The 20,595-nt window shown below is 44.3% G+C and overlaps 1 protein-coding gene across 2 annotated transcripts in view; it reads left to right on the top strand.

Moving 5' to 3' along the window:
• LOC129836351 (cGMP-dependent protein kinase 1-like) overlaps positions 1 to 20,595 on the top strand; it is a 162,426-nt gene that overhangs the window by 87,151 nt on the left and 54,680 nt on the right. For both annotated transcript variants that reach the window (XM_055902396.1, XM_055902395.1), the window contains exon 4: positions 12,266 to 12,371. In XM_055902396.1, coding sequence (XP_055758371.1) covers positions 12,266 to 12,371 — 106 coding nt within the window. The remainder of the gene's footprint in view (positions 1 to 12,265; positions 12,372 to 20,595) is intronic.

The raw sequence follows: 20,595 nt of genomic DNA, 5'->3' as shown, positions 1-20,595 counted from the left end.
TACTTTATCACTGACCTCAACCCAGAGTCTCTTAGAGCATTCAGTCAGTCCACTGACACCCGTATCAGATCACAGCAAAATCACACTCTACTTGAACAGAGCTATGCTCAATCATGAGTCATCAAAGCCAAATGAACTGAATAATATTGAGAAATGCTGTAGATGGAAGGAAGTAGTGTGGAAATCTACCAAAAAACAATTAGGCAACAACATTCAATCCCTTCTAGACAATTTCCTGGACAAAATGACTGCAATAGTGAAGGTGTCAGCTTAGCAGTAGAAAACCTAAACAGTATATTGGACCTCAGCTTCCATTTCAAATAAAAAAATTCAAGCAGACGACCTAAGAAAATTAACAACAATGGTTTGATGAAGAATGCAAAAACCTAAGAAAGAATTGAGAAATATATCCAACCAAAAACATAGACCCAGAAAACCTGAGCTTTCACCATGGTGAATCACTAAAACAATACAGAAATACACTATGGAGAAAGAAGGAACAGCACATGAGAAATCCGCTCAATTTGATTGAAGAATCTATAGAAACTAACCACTTAGGGGAAATTTGGAATTCTAAACAAACACGAATAGTTACAGTTGAAGTCTACATACACTTAGGTTGGAGTCATTAAAACTCGTTTTTCAACCACTACACATTTATTTTTAACAAACTGTAGTTTTTGCAAATTGGTTAGGACATCTACTTTGTGCATGACACAAGTCCTTTTTCCAACAATTGTTTACAGACAGATTATTTCACTTTATCACAATTCCAGTAGGTTAGAAGTTTACATACATTAAGTTCACTGTGCCTTTAAACAGCTCAGAAAATTGTCATGGCTTTAGAAGCTTCTGATAGGCTAATTGACATCATTTGATTCAATTGGAGGTGTACCTGTGGATGTATTTCAAGGCCTACCTTCAAACGCAGTGCCTCTTTGCGTGACATCATGGTAAAATCAAAGACCTCAGAAAAAAATTGGAGACCTCCACAAGTCTAGTTCATCCTTGGGAGCAATTTCCAAACGCCTGAAGGTACCATGCTCATCTGTACAAACAATAGTAAGCAAGTATAAACACCATTGAACCACGCAGCCATCATATAGCTCAGGAAGGAGACGCGTTCTGTTTCCTAGAGATGAACATACTTTGGTGCGAAAAGTGCAAATCAATCCCAGAACAACAGCAAAGGGCCTTGTGAAGATGCTGGAGGAAACAGGAACAAAGGTATGTATATCAACAGTAAATCGAGTCCTATATCGATATAACCTGAAATTCCGCTCAGCAAGGAAGAAGCCACCGCTCCAAAACCGCCATTAAAAAGTCTAGACTACGGTTTGCAACTGCACATGGGAACAAAGATCGCACTTTCTGCCAAACAAAAATGGGCATAATGGCCATAAAGACCATCGTTATGTTTGAAAGAAAAAGGGGGAAGCTTGCAAGCCGAAGAACACCATCCCAAACGTGAAGCACGGGGGTGGCAGCGTCATGTTGTGGGGGTGCTTTGCTGCAGGAGGGACTGGTGCACTTCCCAAAATAGATGGCGTCATGAGGTAGGAAAATGATGTGCATATTTTGAAGCAACATCAAGACATCAGTCAGGAAGTTATAGCTTGGTCACAAATGGGTCTTCCAAATGGACAATGACCCCAAGCATACTTCCAAAGTTGTGGCAAAATGGCTTAAGGACAACAATGTCAAGGTATTGGAGTGGCTAACACAAAGCCCTGACCTCAATCCTATAGAAAATTTGTGGGCAGAACTGAAAAAGCGTGTGCGAGCAAGGAGGCCTAGCCACCTGACTCAGTTACACCAGCTTTGTCAGGAGGAATGAGCCAAAATTCACCAAACTTATTGTGGGAAGCTTGTGGAAGGCTACCCAAAATGTTTGACCCAAGTTAAACAATTTAAAGGCAATGCTACCAAATACTAATTGAGTGTATGTAAACTTCTGACCCACTGGGAATGTGATGAAAGAAATTAATAACTGAAAAAGTATTCTCTCTACTATTATTCTGACATTTCACATTCTTAAATGTGATCCTAACTGACCTAAGACAGGGAATTTTTACTAGTATTAAATGTCAGGAATTGTGAAAAACCGAGTTTAAATGAATTTGGCTAAGGTGTATATACATTTCCGACTTCAACTGTATCTATCCAAAATGGAGATGTATGGATTAACCTCTTCTCCAATCCTTTTGGATCTATAACAAAGAACAAACAGCAAAAATGTATACATGATCAAATGCAAATCTTATAATCAATTATTAAAGACTTGGAAGATCCAGTGGGTTCTGCTATTACATTGAATGAACTACAGGACAAAATACAAACCCTCCAGCCCAAAAAGGCCTGTGAGGTTGATGGTATTCTAACTGAAACGTTACAATATACAGACCAAAAATTCCAATTGGCTATTCTTAAACATCATCCTCAGCTCTGGCATATTTCCCAATGTTTGGAACCAAGGACTGATCACCCTAATCCAAAAAAGTGGAAACAAATTTGACCCCAATAACTACTGTGGGATGAGTCAACAGCAACTATGGGAAAATCCCCTGTATTATCGTTAACAGCGGACTCGTACATTTCCTCAGTGAAAACAATATACTGAGCAAATGTCAAATTGGCTTTTTACCAAATGACCATACGACAGACCACGTATTCACCCTGCACACCCTAATTGACAAACAAACCAAAAAAGCAAAGTATTCTCATGCTTTGTTGATTTAAAAAAAAGCTTAACTCAATCTGGCACGAGGGCCTGCTATACAAATCGATGGAAAGTGGTATTGGGGGATAAACATACAACATTATAAAAATCAATGTACAAAAACAACAAGTGGGCGGTTAAAATTAGCAAAAAATACACTACCCCCCCCCCCAAGGGACAGGGATGCAGCTTAAGCCCCACCGTCTTCTACTTATACACTACTGTTCAAAAGTTTAAATAGTACCCACAACACACCAGTCCCAACGTTAACAGTGAAGAGGCGACTCTGGGATGCTGGCCTTCTAGACAGAGTTCCTCTGTCTGTATTATTTTGCCCATCTTAATCTTTTCTTTTTATTGGCCAGTCTGATATGGCTTTTTCTTTCCAAATCTACCTAGAAGGCCAGCATCCCAGACTCGCCTCTTCACTGTTGACGTTGAGACTGGTCTTTTGCGGGTATAAATTTAATGAAGCTGCCAGTTGAGGACTTGTGAGGCTTCTGTTTCTCAAACTAGACACTCTAATGTACTTTTCCTCTTGTTCGGTTGTGCACCGGGGCCTCCCAATCCTCTTTCTATTCTGGTTAGAGCCAGTTTGCGCTGTTCTGTGAAGGGAGTAGTACACAGCGTTGTACCAGATCTTCAGTTTCTTGGCGATTTCTCACATGGAATAGCCTTAATTTCTCAGAACAAGAATAGACTGAAGAGTTTCAGGAGAAAGGTCTTTGTTTCTGTCCATTTTGAACCTGTAATCGAACCCACAAATGCTGATGCTGTCACGATCGTGTGGAGGATTGACGGACCAATACGCAGCACTTGGAAAATAAGCCATCTCCTTTTTATTTACGAAGACGGCACACGAAACAAAAACACTTAAACACTAAACAAAACAAGAAAACGATCGTGAAGCTAAAACAACGATGTGCACACACTGGCTACAAACGTATCACATAGACAATTACCCACAACCAATGAGAGCCTATGGCTACCCTAAATAAGGCTCCCAATCAGAGACAACCGAAATCAGCTGTCTCTAATTGGGAACTCATTCAGGTAACCATAGACTCTCCTAGACAACTAAACATACATAGACAACGCTAGACACCTGAACTCCACACAAACCCATATACTACACAACAACCCCTTTACCATAAAAAACACCCAAAACCAACAAAACACAAACATTCCCCATGTCACACCCTGACCTAACTAAAATAATAAAGAAAACAAAGAATACTAAGGCCAGGGCGTGACATAACCCCCCCCTTAAGGTGCGAACTCCGGGCGCACCATTACACAGTCTAGGGGAGGGTCTGGGTGGGCTTCCATCCACGGTGGCGGCTCCGGCTCTGGTCGTGGTCCCCACGTCACCACAGTCCCTAACCACCTCCTTAGCTTCTTCAAAATGACCCCTCTCCACATTAACCCCATTGCATTAAGGGGCAGTTCCGGACTAAGGGCCAGTACCAGGGTAAGGGGCAGTACCAGGGTCAGGGGCAGTACCAGGGTCAGGGGCAGTACCAGGGTAAGGGGCAGCACCAGGGTAAGGGGCAGCACCAGGGTAAGGGGCAGCACCAGGGTAAGGGGCAGCACCAGGGTAAGGGGCAGCACCAGGGTAAGGGGCAGCTCCGGACTGAGGAATGGCAGCTCCGGACTGAGGAATGGCAGCTCCGGACTGAGGGACTGCAGCTCCGGACTGAGGGACTGCAGCTCCGGACTGAGGGACTGCAGCTCCGGACTGAGGGACTGCAGCTCCGGACTGAGGGACTGCAGCTCCGGACTGAGGGACTGCAGCTCCGGACTGAGGGACTGCAGCTCCGGACTGAGGGACTGCAGCTCCGGACTGAGGGACTGCAGCTCCGGACTGAGGGACTGCAGCTCCGGACTGAGGGACGGCCCATGGCTGGCTGACAGATCTGGCTGCTCATGGCTGGCTAACGGATCTGGCTGCTCATGGCTGGCTGACTGATCTGGCTGCTCATGGCTGGCTGACTGATCTGGCTGCTCATGGCTGGCTGACTGATCTGGCTGCTCATGGCTGGCTGACGGATCTGGCTGCTCATGGCTGGCTGACGGATCTGGCTGCTCATGGCTGGCTGACGGATCTGGCTGCTCATGGCTAGCTGACGGATCTGGCTGCTCATGGCTAGCTGACGGATCTGGCTGCTCATGGCTAGCTGACGGATCTGGCTGCTCATGGCTAGCTGACGGATCTGGCTGCTCATGGCTAGCTGACGGATCTGGCTGCTCATGGCTAGCTGACGGATCTGGCTGCTCATGGCTAGCTGACGGATCTGGCTGCTCATGGCTAGCTGACGGATCTGGCTGCTCATGGCTGGCTGACGGATCGTTCAGTCATCGCTGTGCAGACGGCAGACTCCTGCCGGCTGAGGCGCACTGTAGGCCTGGTGCGTGGTGCCGGGACTGGTGGCACCGGGCTGGGGACACGCATCTCAGGGCTAGTGCGGGGAGCAGCAACAGGACGCACAGGACTCTGGGGACACACAGGAGGCTTGGTGCGTGGTTTAGACACTGGTGGTAAAGGGCTGGAGACACGCACCATATAGCTAGTGCGTGGAGGAGGCACTGGTGGTACTGGGTTGGGGCGGGGAGGTGGCGCCGGAAATACCGGACCGTGCAGGCGTACTGGCTCCCTTGAACGCCGAGCCTGCCCAACCTTACCTGGTTGTATGCTCCCCGTCGCCTGACCAGTGCGGGGAGGTGGAATAACCCGCACCGGCCTATGTAGGCGAACCGGGGACACCATGCGTAAGGCTGGTGCCATGTACGCCGGCCCGAGGAGACGCACTGGTGACCAGATGCGTTGGGCCGGCTTCATGACATACGGCTCAACGCTCAGTCTAGCCCGGCCGATACGTGGAGCTGAAATGTACCGAACCGGGCTATGCACGCGTACAGGAGACACCGTGCGCTCTACTGCGTAACACGGTGTCTGCCCGTACTCCCGCTCTCCACGGTAAGTACAGGGAGTAGGCGCAGGTTTCCTACCTGACTTCGCCACACTCCCTTTAAGGCCCCCCCCAAGAAATTTTTGGGTTGTACTCACGGGTCTCCAGCCTTGTCTCCGTGCTGCCTCCTCATATCGCCTCCTCTCGGCTTTAGCTGCCTCCAGCTCTTCACGAGGAAGGCGATATTCTCCCGGTTGAGCCCACGGCCCCTTACCATCCAGTATCTCCTCCCATGTCCATGAATCCTGTGTAGGTAGGTCCTGTTGCCGCTTTCCATGCCGCTTGGTCCTATGGTGGGTAATTCTGTCACGATCGTGTGGAGGATTGACGGACCAATACGCAGCACTTGGAAAATAAGCCATCTCCTTTTTATTTACGAAGACGGCACACGAAACAAAAACACTTAAACACTAAACAAAACAAGAAAACGATCGTGAAGCTAAAACAACGATGTGCACACACTGGCTACAAACGTATCACATAGACAATTACCCACAACCAATGAGAGCCTATGGCTACCCTAAATAAGGCTCCCAATCAGAGACAACCGAAATCAGCTGTCTCTAATTGGGAACTCATTCAGGTAACCATAGACTCTCCTAGACAACTAAACATACATAGACAACGCTAGACACCTGAACTCCACACAAACCCATATACTACACAACAACCCCTTTACCATAAAAAACACCCAAAACCAACAAAACACAAACATTCCCCATGTCACACCCTGACCTAACTAAAATAATAAAGAAAACAAAGAATACTAAGGCCAGGGCGTGACAGATGCTCCAGATACTCAACTAGTCTAAAGGCCAGTATTTTTATTGCTTCTTTAAATCAGAACAACAGTTTTCAGCTGTGCTAACATAATTGCAAAATGGTTTTATAATGGTCAATTAGCATTTTAAAATGATAAACCTGGATTAGCTAACACAACATGCCATTGGAACACAGGAGTGATGGTTGCTGATAATGGGCCTCTGTACGCCTATGTAGATATTACATAAAAAAATCTGCCATTTCCAGCTACAATAGTAATTTACAACATTAACAATGTCTACACTGTATTTTTGATCAATTTGATATTATTTTAATTGACAAAGAAATGTGATTATCTGAAAAAAATAAGGACATTTCTAACTGACCCCAAACTTTTGGATGGTAGTGTATATCAACAAATTGGCAAGGGCATTAGAACAGGCTGCAGCACCCGGCCTCACCCTACTAGAATCTGAAGTCAAATGTCTACTGTTTGCTGATGATCTGGTTCTTCTGTCCCGAACCAAGGAATGGCTACAGCAGCACCTAGATCTTCTGCACAGATTCTGTCAGACCTGGGCCCTGACAGTAAATCTCAGTAAGACAAAAATAGTGATGTTCCAAAAATGGTCCAGTTGCCAGGACCATAAAATAGAAATTCCATCTAGACACTGTTGCCCTAAAGCACACAAAACTATACATACCTCTGCCTACATCAGCGCCACAGGTAACTTCCACAAAGCTCTGAACAATCTGAGACAAGGCAAGAAAGACCTTCTGTGCAATCAAAAGGAACACAAAATTTGACATACCAATTAGGATCTGGCAAAAAAAAATACTTTAATCAGTTATAGAACCCATTGCCCTTTATAGTTGTGAGGTCTGGGGTCCACTCACCAACCAATAATTTACAAATTGTGATAAACACCAAATTGAGACTCTGCATGCAGAATTCTGCAAAAATATCCTCTGTGTACAATGTAAAACAAATAATGCATGCAGAGCAGAATTAGGCCGATACCCGCTAATTATCAAAATCCTGAATTCTAGTGATTCCCAAACCTTCCATGACAAAGCCATCACCTACCGAGCAATGCACCTTGGAGAAAAGCCCCCTAGGCGGCAGGTAGCCTAGTGGTTAGAGCGTTGGACTAGTAACCGAAAGGTTGAAAGATCGAATTCCTGCGATGACAAGGTAAAAATCTGTCTTTCTACCTCTGAACAAGGCTGTCATTGAAAATAAGAATTTGTTCTTAATTAACTGACCTGCCTAGTTAAATAAAGGTTTAAATAAAGCAAGCTGGTCCTGGGACTCTGTTCACAAACAGACCCCATGGTGCTCCATGACAGCAACACAATTAGACCCCACCAAATCATGAGAACTAAAAGACAATTACTTGACATGTTGGATAGAATTTACAAAAAACTGAGAGCTAGAATGGTATTTGGCCTTAAACAGAGAGTACACAGTGGCAGAATGACGGACTCAAAATTAAGGAAATCTTTGACTATGTACAGACTCAGTGAGCATAGCTTTACTATTGAGAAAGGCCGCCAAAGGAAGACCTGGTTCTCAATAGAAGACAGACATGTGCACACTACCCACAAAATGAGGTGGAAACTGAGCTGCACTTCCTAACCTCCTGTCAAATGTATGACATCTTACAGATACATATTTTCCTCAGATTACACAGACATACAAAGAATTCAAAAACAAATCCAATTTTGATAAACTCCCATATCTATTGGGTGAAATACCACAGTGTGCAATCACAACAGCAAGATTTGTGACCTGTTGTCACAAGGAAAGGGCAACCAGTGAAGAACAAACACCATTGTAAATACAACCTTTATTTATTTTCCCTTTTGTACTTTATTTTCACATCATTACAACACTGTATACAGACATGACATTTGAAATACATTTAATATTTTAGAACTTTTGTGAGTGTAATGTTTACTTTTACTGTTTTTCACTTATTTCACTACTTTGTGAGCCACAAAGTAAGAGTGAATGAAGAGGATTAACATGTATAACAGTAACACAGAACGACACTGCAGGTATGTGTTTGAAGCCTGTTTGAAAGCTCTTCAATGTCGTACACCACAATAGTATGACAGCATGCCACTTCTCATTGTGAATGTTCAGACCAGATTTTGTGCCCAACAGCAGCAGCAGTTGAGACAGACAAGCCCCCTGTCCTCTCAGAGCTGCCTAACTATCATCAGGTTAATTACAGAGGGACTTATGATAATTCTCAGAGTAGCTAATACCCTAATAACCACCGCTCCGAAGGTTCGGATAAAGATGCATGTTAATTAATATTCCTTCAGTATTCCAACACATTTGCCTTTCCAAGCCACAGTGATATAATTATAGAGTATGATGAGGGGAATGGGGCTACAGAGAGAGAAGGGAGAGAGATACACAGAAAGAGAGGGGGTGTTGATAGAGAGACAGAGAGAGGGGGGGGGGGGGGGGTTAGAGGGGCAAAATCAGAGAAAGATAGCGAGAAATACAGTCAATCTATCCTCCATTATAATAGTGGGGTGTGACTGTTGTAGAAAACCCTCAGTCCACTTACAAAGTGTGACTATCTAATTATCCCTTACTTCTGAGTGAAACAGTGCCTATAGGAGTCTAGGTTCATAAACTCAGTAGCCTTTCTATACCCAGGCACTCTGGACTTCTGTTCCTAACTATAACGGTACAAGTTGGCACTCTTTTTCATAGTGCTTAGAGCCGGATATGAACAATTGTCCTCCACCCTTTGTTGGTATTCTTTTTTCTGCTGTGTTCCCCAGGAGATGCAGTTGTATGTATGCTGTGTGTCTTCTCTCTGCTATTGTATTGTTCTCCCTCCATTGGACAGTCAGGATTATGTGACTTGAACTGTGTAAGAATATTCAAAGTTGCTTATTTATGTGTATTTTCTCCTGGTTGTCTTTGTTCTTGTGAAACTGATATGAGGGGGTGTCACAACTCATTATAATCCTGGTGCCATGCAGCTTGACAAAGCAACTGCAGCAGCACTGTGTATCAGAGCCATCCGGGACCAGAGAGGGACTGTGTTTCAAAGATACTGGAGTCATTTTCAACTTCATAGAGAACATTCACCATGAGAGTACAATGGTGTGATGATTTAACATTTGGGTGCTTCTTTTTTTAAACTTTGAACAATATCAGTACACAAATGAAAACGTATAATTATTTGCTGCTTTCTATTAAAAAACAAAGTTACACTGACATTATTCTATTACAAATCATTTTGGCAGTCACCCCACTTGTATTTAAATGGTGCGACTTACATCGAGAAGTAAAGATATTTATTTACTTTTTATTCTGGTTACTTTGGACAAAGTAATTCTGTTCAATCCTTTCTCCTTTGCTCTGTGATGTTCTCTCTCCAGCCACTGACACAGAGCTCTGGCCTCAGTTGCTGTATAAGGGCTTAAACAAAGCTGTTCTCTCCCTGAGGGTGACACAAGGCAAATCAACTGATCCTTGATTACACACATGCTTTGTGAAAATCCCAATCAACAGCTCAATCGATCACATTTGTATGGGAAACAGTCCAAGTGAAACTAAAAAGAGGTACAGAGCCAGATAATGTTAAGGGAAACATTGACCTTACAATACTCTTTAATTTGGACGATGCCTAATATGAAATCAGAACAGATGTCCCATGAACAGGTGCTTCTGAGTGATGGTGGCGTCACTGCACTTTTACTTGCTAGCGTGATAACAGGAAACTTCCCAAGAGCTAGTGGGACAGATTAAGGGGGAGGGGAAACAACTACAAACTATCAGGGCAAAGCTACTGCCTTTTTAAGATAGGGAAAGGGGGGGGGGGGGGGGGGGGTGTATGGGCCACGGAGACCCATGAGGCGGCACACAATTGGCCCAGCGTTGTCTGGGTTATGGGAGGGTTTGGCCGGCTGGGATTTCGTCTCATCGTGCTCTAGTGACTCCTTGTGGTTGTGCCGGGCACCTGCAAGCTGACTCTGATCATCAGTTGGACGGTGTTTCCTCTGACACATTCGTGTGGCTGGCTTCCGGGTTAAGCAAGCAGTGTGTCAAGAAGCAGTGCAGCTTGGCAGGGTCGTGTTTCGGAGGGCGCATGGCTCTCGACCTTCACCTCTCCCGAGTCCGTTGAGGAGTTGCAGCGATGAGACAAGACTAACTACCAATTGGACCACGAAAAGGGGGTGAAAGTTAAAAAAAAATGAAATATGTATGGGCCTGTCAAGGACAAGGTAGAGGAAGAGGAGACTGTGGCTGAAAGATCACACTTTGTATGCTGTGGGGAACATAAATCCTGATGGGCCTTCATAGCAGACTTGATCGCACACTTTTTTGTGGTTGCAATAGTGTTGTTCCAATCTCTTTAAGGAATGAGCTCCCAAGGGTGCGTGCCTGTGTGTGCGTTGGTGCGTGTGCTTAGAGATCAACACACATAGTACGTTATATGCAGTATGCATCATGCATGTATTCTCAGTCTGCGCTAACATAATTCCCTCACTACCAGACTCCCACACTTCTCAAGACCCTTCACATTCCACCTCCATCCCTGCCTGTTATCAACCCAGGGCCTGGAGTGGCTTTAGTACGCTGTCGAGCTAATGGCTGAACGGCCCACAAGCATTAAGACATTCATCTACACACATTGCAGGCTAACTAACTCCCTAAGTCTCACTGCAATTTAGTCAAGTCTCTAAATAACCCACTTACCCTCACTGCAATGCGCTCCTGGCCTCTCGATATCTGATTTCCCCATGCCCTGTGAATTGCCCACTCACCGCCGTAGCACTCTGTTTGCTCTGTGTTTACACAACTACGTCTCTCCTCTTAACAGCTGCTGCTTTAGCGCATAACAGGAATGTTACTCCAAAAGATTTTCTAGCCCTTTTCTCTGAGGCTTGGGTTTTAGAGGTCTGGAATGGCGGTTTGTTCTAGTAATCATAGGTTGGATCCCTTGATTTCATGCAGCCTGATAGTACTGGAAAGCTGACAACAAAAGGGTGATACTGTGGCTTCACTAAGACTTCTGCTAGGCTGTGAAATTTCCATCTGCCATATTGCGTCCATTTAACCAGTGTTTCAGCTCCGTCTTTGTGAGTTATCTAGGCCCAAGAGAAGTAGGTTTTTGGAATGGGACCCAACACTCTGTTTTAGTTATTTAGTGCTTAAAGAAGTATGCATAGTGTTTGTTGCTGTCTCCTTCCTCATTAGTTGGTACAAGGACTGCAGACAGATCAGTTTTCACCACAGGCTGAAACTAACTGGGACTAAAAAGAGCCTGACCGTCTAATGAGAGCATCTCTCCTGTGGTCTGGCAGTGTTTGATTACACAGAACACACTGCGCTCAACTGTTGCTCCTTGGAAGTATGTGGGTGTGTGTGTGTGTCTTATCTTGCCTACCCTTAAGTGTCTGTTTCTCGATTAATTGGTGTTTCTGTGTGTTCTGATTAGAAGAGGAGTCAGTGTTACAGTGACACAGACATCCAAGTAGACAGGTCAGGATCAGAACAAACATGCAAAGCAACAAACAGATAAACATGCACAGAGAGTCAGCCAAATTAATCCATTCATCAGTGATGGAAGCTATTCTAATAGCCTTTCTGCTGTGGGTTCTTATGGGATAGCCTGGGCAGGTTTAAGTTCTTTCTCTCCTCATCTCTCTCAAAAGTGCACTCATGTTGTCCAAGTAGATACCTGGTTAATGATGATGACTCATTATATTGTGAAAGTGACCTGGTATCCATGTTTCTCCCTGACTATTCTGATCACTCCTCCATTTTCTCCCTCTCCAGCTCTCACCAATGTGAAGTTATGGGCCATCGACCGACAATGCTTTCAGACTATCATGATGAGGACGGGCCTGATCAAACACACCGAATACATGGAGTTTTTAAAAAGGTGAGGAACAGAAATACTATATATATTCCCTGTATATAGCTACATTCTTATGTATTTTATTCCTCTGTTAGTTACTATTTTATATTATTTTTAAACTCTGCATCATTGGGAAAGGTTTGTAAGCAAGCATTTCAATGTAAAGTCTACACCAGTTGTATTCAGTGCATGTGATGAATAACATTGGATTTGATTACATTTTAACATTTAATTATTTATCAATATACCAGACTCATAAGACCTAGGATTGGCGATATTGAAGTGATTTACAATTGAAGTCACATTTCCCAATTCGTATTCAGTTACATAATGATAGTTAACCAGTGCGATTGTCAAACGCACGCTTGTTTGCAATTTTGACCTGTTAGAGCCGGCGCCCTTCTGTTTTCAAACCCTAGCGCCAGGTTTGTTCATTGACCTGTCTGTCTTATATGAGTTCGCTTGCGCTGAGGTGGGAGGGGTGGCAGTATCTGAGGTGTGTCCTTAAAAACATACGCCAAAGTACCAATTTCAGGCAGCACTGGTGGGGATATTTTAGACCAACCAAAAGCTGGTGTTAGCAGTAACTTGGTTGGTTATGGTATGGATTTTGACAGTGGAAGTGCAGCCTATCCAGCCACGACGACCACATGCACATGGAACAAGATACATTTTCTTTTTGTTCCCGTAAACCTTGTATTTAGAAACAAAAACTAATATTTGTTCACATTTCATTTAATTTGATTAAAAACCAAGCAATTTTTTATTTCACCTTAATTTAACCAGGTAGGCTAGTTGAGAACAAGTTATCTTTTGCAACTGCGACCTGGCCAAGATAAAAGCATAGCAATTTGACACACAGAGTTACACATGGAATGAACAAAACATACAGTCAATAATACAGTAGAAAGATAAGTCTATATACAATGTGAGCAAATGAGGTGAGATAAGGGAGGTAAAGGCAAAAAAAGGCCATGGTGGCGAGGTAAATACAATATAGCAATTAAGACACTGGAATGGTAGATTTGCAGTGGAAAAATGTGCAAAGTAGAAATAGAAATACTGGGGTGAAAAGGAGCAAAATAAATAAATACAGTAGGGGAAGAGGTAGTTGTTTGGGCTAAACTATAGATGGGCTATGTACAGGTGCAGTAATCTATGAGCTGCTCTGACAGCTGGTGCTTAAAGCTAGTGAGGGAGATAAGTGTTTCCAGCTTCAGAGATTTTTGCAGTTCGTTCCAGTCATTGGCAGCAGAGAACTGGAAGGAAAGACGACCAAAGGAGGAATTTGCTTTGGGGGTGACCAGTGAGATATACCTGCTGGAGCGCGTGCTGCGAGTGGGTGCTGCTATGGTGACCAGTGAGCTGAGATAAGGCGGGGTTTTACCGAGCAGAGACTTGTAGATAACCTTTAGCCAATGGATTTGGCGACGAGTATGAAGCGAGGGCCAACCAACGAGAGCATACAGGTCGCAATGGTGGGTAGTGTATGGGGCTTTGGTGACAAAACGGATGGTACTGTGATAGATTGCATCCAGTTTGTTGAGTAGAGTGTTGGAGGCTATTTTATAGATGACATCACCGAAGTCGAAGATCGGTAGGATGGTCAGTTTTACGAGGGTATGTTTGGCAGCATGATTGAAGGATGCTTTGTTGTGATATAGGAAGCTGATTCTAGATTTTATTTTGGATTGGAGATGCTTAATGTGAGTCTGGAAGGAGAGTTTACAGTCTAACCAGACACCTAGGTATTTGTAGTTGTCCACGTATTCTAAGTCAGAGCCGTCCAGAGTAGTGATGCTGGACGGGCGAGCAGGTGCGGGCAGTGATCGATTGAATAGCATACATTTAGTTTTACTTGCGTTTAAGAGCAGTTGGAGGCCACGGAAAGAGAGTTATGGCATTGAAGCTCATCAGGAGGTAAGTTAAGTGTCCAGAGGGGCCAGAAGTATACAGAATGGTGTCGTCTGCGTAGAGGCGTATCAGAGAATCACCAGCAGCAAGAGCAACATCATTGATGTATACAGAGAAGAAAGTCGGCCCGAGGATTTAACCCTGTGTCACCCCCATAGAGACTGCCAAAGGTCCGGACAACAGGCCCTTCGATTTGACACACTGAACTCTGAGAAGTAGTTGGTGAACCAGGTGAGGCTGTCATTTGAGAAACCAAGGCTGTCGAGTCTGCCAATGCCTTGGTCAGGTTGATGAATACAGCTGCGCAGTAATGTCTCTTATCGATGGCGGTTATGATGTCGTTTAGGATCTTGAGCTTGGCTGAGGTGCACCCATGACCAGCTCTGAAACCAGATTGCAGAGCGGAGAAGGTACGGTGGGATTCGAAATGGTCGGTAATCTGTTTGTTAACTTGGCTTTCGAAGACCTTAGAAAAGACAGAGTAGGATAGATATAGGTCTGTAGCAGTTTGGGTCTAGAGTGTCACCCCCTTTGAAGAGGGGGATGACCGCGGCAGCTTTCCAATCTTTGGGAATCTCAGATGATACGAAAGAGAGGTTGAACAGGCTAGTAATAGGGGTTGCAACAATTTCAGATAATTTTAGAAAGAGAGGGTCCAGATTGTCTAGCCCAGCTGATTTGTAGGGGTCCAGATTTTGCAGCTCTTTCAGAACATCAGCTATCTGGATTTGGGTGAAGGAGAAATGGTGGGGGCTTTTGCGGGTTGCTGTGGAGGGTGCCGGGCAGTTGGGTAGCCAGGTGGAAAGCATGGCCAGCCGTAGAGAAATGCTTATTGAAATTCTCAATTATACTGGATTTATCGGTGGTGACAGTGTTTCCTAGCCTCAGAGCAGTGGGAAGCTGGGAGGAGGTGCTCTTATTCTCCATGGACTTTACAGTGCCCCAGACCTTTTTTGAGTTAGTACTACAGGATGCAAATTTCTGTTTGAAAAAGGTAGCCTTAGCTTTCCTAACTAACTGTGTATATTTGTTCCTAACTTCCCTGAAAAGTTGCATATCACGGGGGCTATTCGATGCTAATGCAGAACGCCACAGAATGTTTGTGCTGGTCAAGGGCAGACAGGTCCTGAGTGAACCAAAGACTATATCTATTCCTAGTTCTACATTTTTTTGAATGGGGCATGCATATTTAAGATGGTGAGGAAAGCACTTTTAAAGAATAGCCAGGCATCATCTACTGACGGGATGAGGTCAATGTCATTCCAGGATACCCCGGCCAGGTCGATTAGAAAGGCCTGCTCGCAGAAGTGTTTTAGGGAGCGTTTGACAGTGATGAGGGGTGGTCGTTTGGTCGCAGACCCATTACGGATACAGGCAATGAGGCAGTGATCGCTGAGATCTTGATTGAAAACAGCAGAAGTGTATTTGGAGGGCGAGTTAGTTAGGATGACATCTATGAGGGTGCCCGTGTTTACGGATTTGGAGTTGTACCTTCTAGGTTCATTGATAAATTTGTGTGAGATTGAGGGCATCAAGCTTAGATTGTAGGATGGCCGGGGTGTTAAGCATGTCCCAGTTTAGGGCACCTAGTAGCACAAGCTCAGAAGATAGATGGGGGGAAATTAATTCACATATGGTATCGAGGGCACAGCTGGGGGCAGAGGGAGGTTTATAGCAAGCGGCAACAGTGAGAGACTTGTTTCTGGAAATGTGAATTTTTAGAAGTAGAAGCTCGAATTGTTTGGGTACAGACTTGGATAGTAATACAGAACTCTGCAGGCTATCATTGCAGTAGATTGAAACACCGTCCCCTTTGGAAGTTCTATCTTGGCGGAAAATGTTATAGTTAGTGATGGAGATCTCAGGGTTTTTGGTGGTTTTCCTAAGCCAGGATTCAGACACGACTAAGACATCCGGGTTGGCAGAGTGTGCTAAAGCAGTGAGTAGGCTTCTAATGTTAACATGCATGAAACCAAGGCTTTTATGGTTACATTAGTCAACAAATGAGAGCACCTGGGGAGTGGGGCTAGGCACTGCAGGATCTGGATTAACCTAGACATCACCAGAGTAAAAGTAGGATATGGGTACGGCTAAATGCTATACGAACTGTCCGTCTAGCACGTTCCGAACAAAGAGTAAAAAGAGCAGGTTTCTGGGCTCGATAGCATAGATTCAAGGCATAGTGTACAGACAAAGGTAAGGTAGGATGTGAGTACATTGTAGGTAAACCTAGACATTGAGTAATGAGAGAGATATAGTCTCTAGAGACGTTTAAACCAGGTGATGTCATCGCATATGTAGGAGGTGGAACAACATGGTTGGTTAAGGCATATTGAGTAGGGCTAGAGGCTCTACAGTGAAATAAGACAGTAATCACTAACCAGGGAAGTAATGGACAAGGCATATTGATATTAGAGAGAGGCATGGGTAGCCAATTGAACATATGGGTCCAGTGAGTGGTTGGGCTGACTGGAGACACGGCGATTCAGACAGTTAGCAGGCTGATGCTAACAAGCTAACAGTTAGTAGGCCGGGGTTAAACAAGCTAACAGTTAGTAGGCCGGGGTTAAACAAGCTAGCAGTTAGCAGACCGGGGTTGGCAAGCTAGCAGTTAGCAAACCGGGGCAGGCAAGCTAGCAGTTAGCAGACCGGGTTAGCAAGCAAGCAGTTAGCAGGGGCTAGCAGTTAGCAGACCGGGGCAGGCAAGCTAGCAGTTAGCAAACCGGGGCAGGCAAGCTAGCAGTTAGCAGACCGGGGCTAGCAAGTTAGCCTTTGGGGGACGTCGCGATGGGGGTAAGTCTGTTTTTGCCTTTTCGTGCAGTGACGTCGATCGACCAGTCGTGGAATTAGTAGGGTTCCAGGTAGCTCTAGGTAGCTAGCAGGTTAGCAGAATGGGCCTTCAGCGGGCGTTGCGCCTGAGGTGCCTGTTGGAGTCCTCAGGCAGATTATGTCGGTATTCCAGTCGTAGAGGATCGGCGGGGTTCCGTGCCCCGTACCGGCAGTAGAAGGGGTCCGGATATTGTAGCCCAGGAGTGGGCTTCGGTGGTAGCACAGGAGCCCTGGCCGGGCTAGCTTCAGGCCAGTTGGTGCATGCTCCGGGATGGAAACGCTAGCCAGGAGTGGTCACCCGGGATTGCGGTTAGCTAGTTGCGAAGATCCAGATGAAAATGTTCAGAGTTTGCGGTAGGAATCCGGGGACATGGAGAGAAATAGGTCTGTTATTCTCTGGTTTGAGTCACGTTGTTCGAACTGGCGAGAGCTTTCCGAGCTAAAGGTTAGCTGATGACCGCTAGCAATGGTTTGCTAACTGATAGCTAGTAGGTAGTTAGCTGGCTAGCTTCAGTTGAGGGATTCCAGATCCGAAGTAAATAGAAATAGAAAAAAGCAGATCCACGCCACATTGGGTGAGGCGGGTTGCAGGGGAGTATTTAGAAGTTGAGGTTTAGGAAAATATTTTTAAAAGATATGCGAAGAAAAATATGTAAAAAGATATATACAAGGGACACAACAGAACAAAGACGTCTGACTGCTACGCCATCTTGGATTATTATGCATAGCTTCTCCTCCTCTCAATGAAGGCTGTTTTTTGGTCCTGACCAATGTATTCAATAGTTAGTCAAACCTTTCATAAAGGGTTTGACTCGTGAGACCTCTTAATTGATCAAAAACCCAAAGAATGTAAATTAAATCAAAACCCAGCCCTAATTCATACAGTGAAAATAGCAACAATATGTCTGACACAGCCCAGGATCCATAGCCCTACCACCAGTGCTAAGATTTACCATTGCATTTGGTTTGTTAAAATAGAACCCAATGTCTCCTTCAAGTTTGTTACGCATCTGGAAGTACCCACTCTACCGGAAAAAATTATTATCCCTTCTTCCTGCTCTCTATCTGACGTTGGCATTAGCATAGGGTTTGGCAGAGGAGAGGGGCTGAAGACAGGGAAGCCTATTATCATATTAAAGGCAGATTTTTGTTGCACGGACACACAGCGTGGGATAAAATATGTCCTCATCAAAAGATGGAGGGAGAAGAGCGTGTCATATGCATCAAGTAGGATATGAGGTGAATTGGAATTGTACTGCTTTCTCTGTCTGTTCTGCTGTCTGTCCCTCTGATAGTCCCCCTGTTCTGTCTTTCACAATCTTTCCCTCTTTCTGCCAAGCAGCAACTACTTTTCCTGGGGTCCAGAAAGCAGTTATATACAATTAAAAACATTACATTATGTGTGTGCACTCAGGCCACTCCTCTACCACCACTTATCTACAACAAAAAACCTATTTGTACGTTGTAACGGTACTTCCACACAGATCCATGTCAATAAGTGAGTAACTGGTTAGACCTCCTGTGGCCTTTGGTCCAGACCGAGCATTCAGATTCCCAGGGCTCTGGCCCAAATCAACTCCATTATTTCCATTCACATTATGATTTGTATTGTCAGCTCAGTGGTCAGAATGGGCCTGTGTATTCCCATTGACAGGTAGAATATGGATGAGCACATTTTCTTGGGGTGAATCCATTGTTTTAATTCCACACAAAATATTTGCTTTGGTTAGTTCTCAATGTTGAGGTCCCATCTGGGGTGCCATTTTTTATAAAACGGTTTTGACTTGAGGTTATTATTTATAGGGGTGCCAGGTAGGTTGTGCCTACCAGAGAAGACATTGGTTTCTCCTTTTGGTTAGGGAGGGAATGAGTCCCATCTGGTCCGTCAAGTCTACACCAATACAAAGGATTTATGTAAAAGTCAGGATGGAAATACACTTTTCATAAACCCTTAAAACGTTGGAAAGAACTTCAAAAACTGTATTCTTTTGCGTGGGTTGTATTAACATAAATGATCACATACACATAACAATATAACAAATAATGAGCTCTGATTCCTCCAGAAATGTCCTGTACCTCTGGCATAAAAAAAAAAGAGTCCAGCCTGGTAAAGAAGTTCAGGGACTCAAGTGACCTTAGTCACGCAATGTTGGTCCGTAGCGTAAACCCAGTATTAATCATACACTCTAAATAACACTTATTTTACCACACAACTATAAAGCGTATCAAAGACTAATACGTCCTCACAACTAACTACATAAATCACAGTATACATCACTCCAAAACAAATGAAATACCGCGTACGAAAAGGTTGTAGTCAGTCAGTCAGACAATCCAATCCGCCAACAGATCTTCAGCGGAGAAAAGGCCACGAAGAACAACAGAGAGGTGTAGTCCACAGACGCCAAGAGTGGATCCGATCCTGGGTAAACTAGCTATTAGGCTACAAAACACACTTTAAGGCAACAAAACAAACGGAATAGCAACGCTTCAGGAACTGAGGGTTGACCACATCCTCATTCACGTCTCCATCACAACCCCACCTTTGCACAGCTGATGCTGGCTATTTAATTGGGAATTAAAGGGGAAGCGCCCTATTTAAAGGAGAAGCACTATTTAATTGGGAATTAAAGGGGGAGCGCCCTATTGGAAGGAGAAGCACTGAGACGGTTCAGAAAAATTCAGGGCCGTCACAACGTGTGTGTATATTGTGTATGTTATCATGTGTGTGTGTATGCGTGTGTCTGTGTCTGTACCTCTTCATAGTCCCTACTGTTCCATAAGGTCTATTTTTTATCAGTTTTTAAATCTGATTTTACTGCTTGCATGAGTTAGTTGATGTGGAATATTGTTCCATGTAGTTATGGCGCTATGCAGTACTGTGCGCTCATAGTCTTTTCTCGACTTAGGGACCTTTAAGAAAATTCTGGTAGCATGTCTTGTGGGGTATGCATGGGTGTCTGAGCTGTGTGCTAGTAGTTTAAACAGACAGCTCAGTGCATTCAACATGTCAATACTTCTCACAAATACATTTTTCATTACAAGATTGAGATTTAGGGTTTAGTCAATGATTTGTCCCAAATACAATGCTTTTAGTTTTTGAAATATTTAGAACTAACTTATTTCTTGCCACCAATTCTTAAACTGACTGCAGCTCTTTGTTAAGTGTTACAGTGATTTCACTTGCTGTGGTAGATGACGTGTATAGTGTTGAGACATCAGCAGACATAGACACACAGGCTTTACTCAGAGCCGGTGGCAGGTCATTAGTAAAGTTTGAAAAAATTAAGGGGCCTAGAAAGCTGCCCTGGGGAATGCCTGACTCTATGTTGGGATTATGTTGGAGAGGCTTCCATTAAAGAACACCCTCTGTGTTCTGTTAGACAGGTAAATCTTGATACACATCATAGCACATCATAGCAGGGGATGTAAAGCCATATCACATACGTTTTTCCAGCAGCAGATTATGATTGATAATGTCAAAAGTTGCAATGAAGTCAAGCAA

Source organism: Salvelinus fontinalis, chromosome 37, assembly GCF_029448725.1.
Source record: "Salvelinus fontinalis isolate EN_2023a chromosome 37, ASM2944872v1, whole genome shotgun sequence".
NCBI lineage: Eukaryota > Metazoa > Chordata > Actinopteri > Salmoniformes > Salmonidae > Salvelinus > Salvelinus fontinalis.
This window is presented reverse-complemented; position numbering and strand designations above follow the sequence as displayed.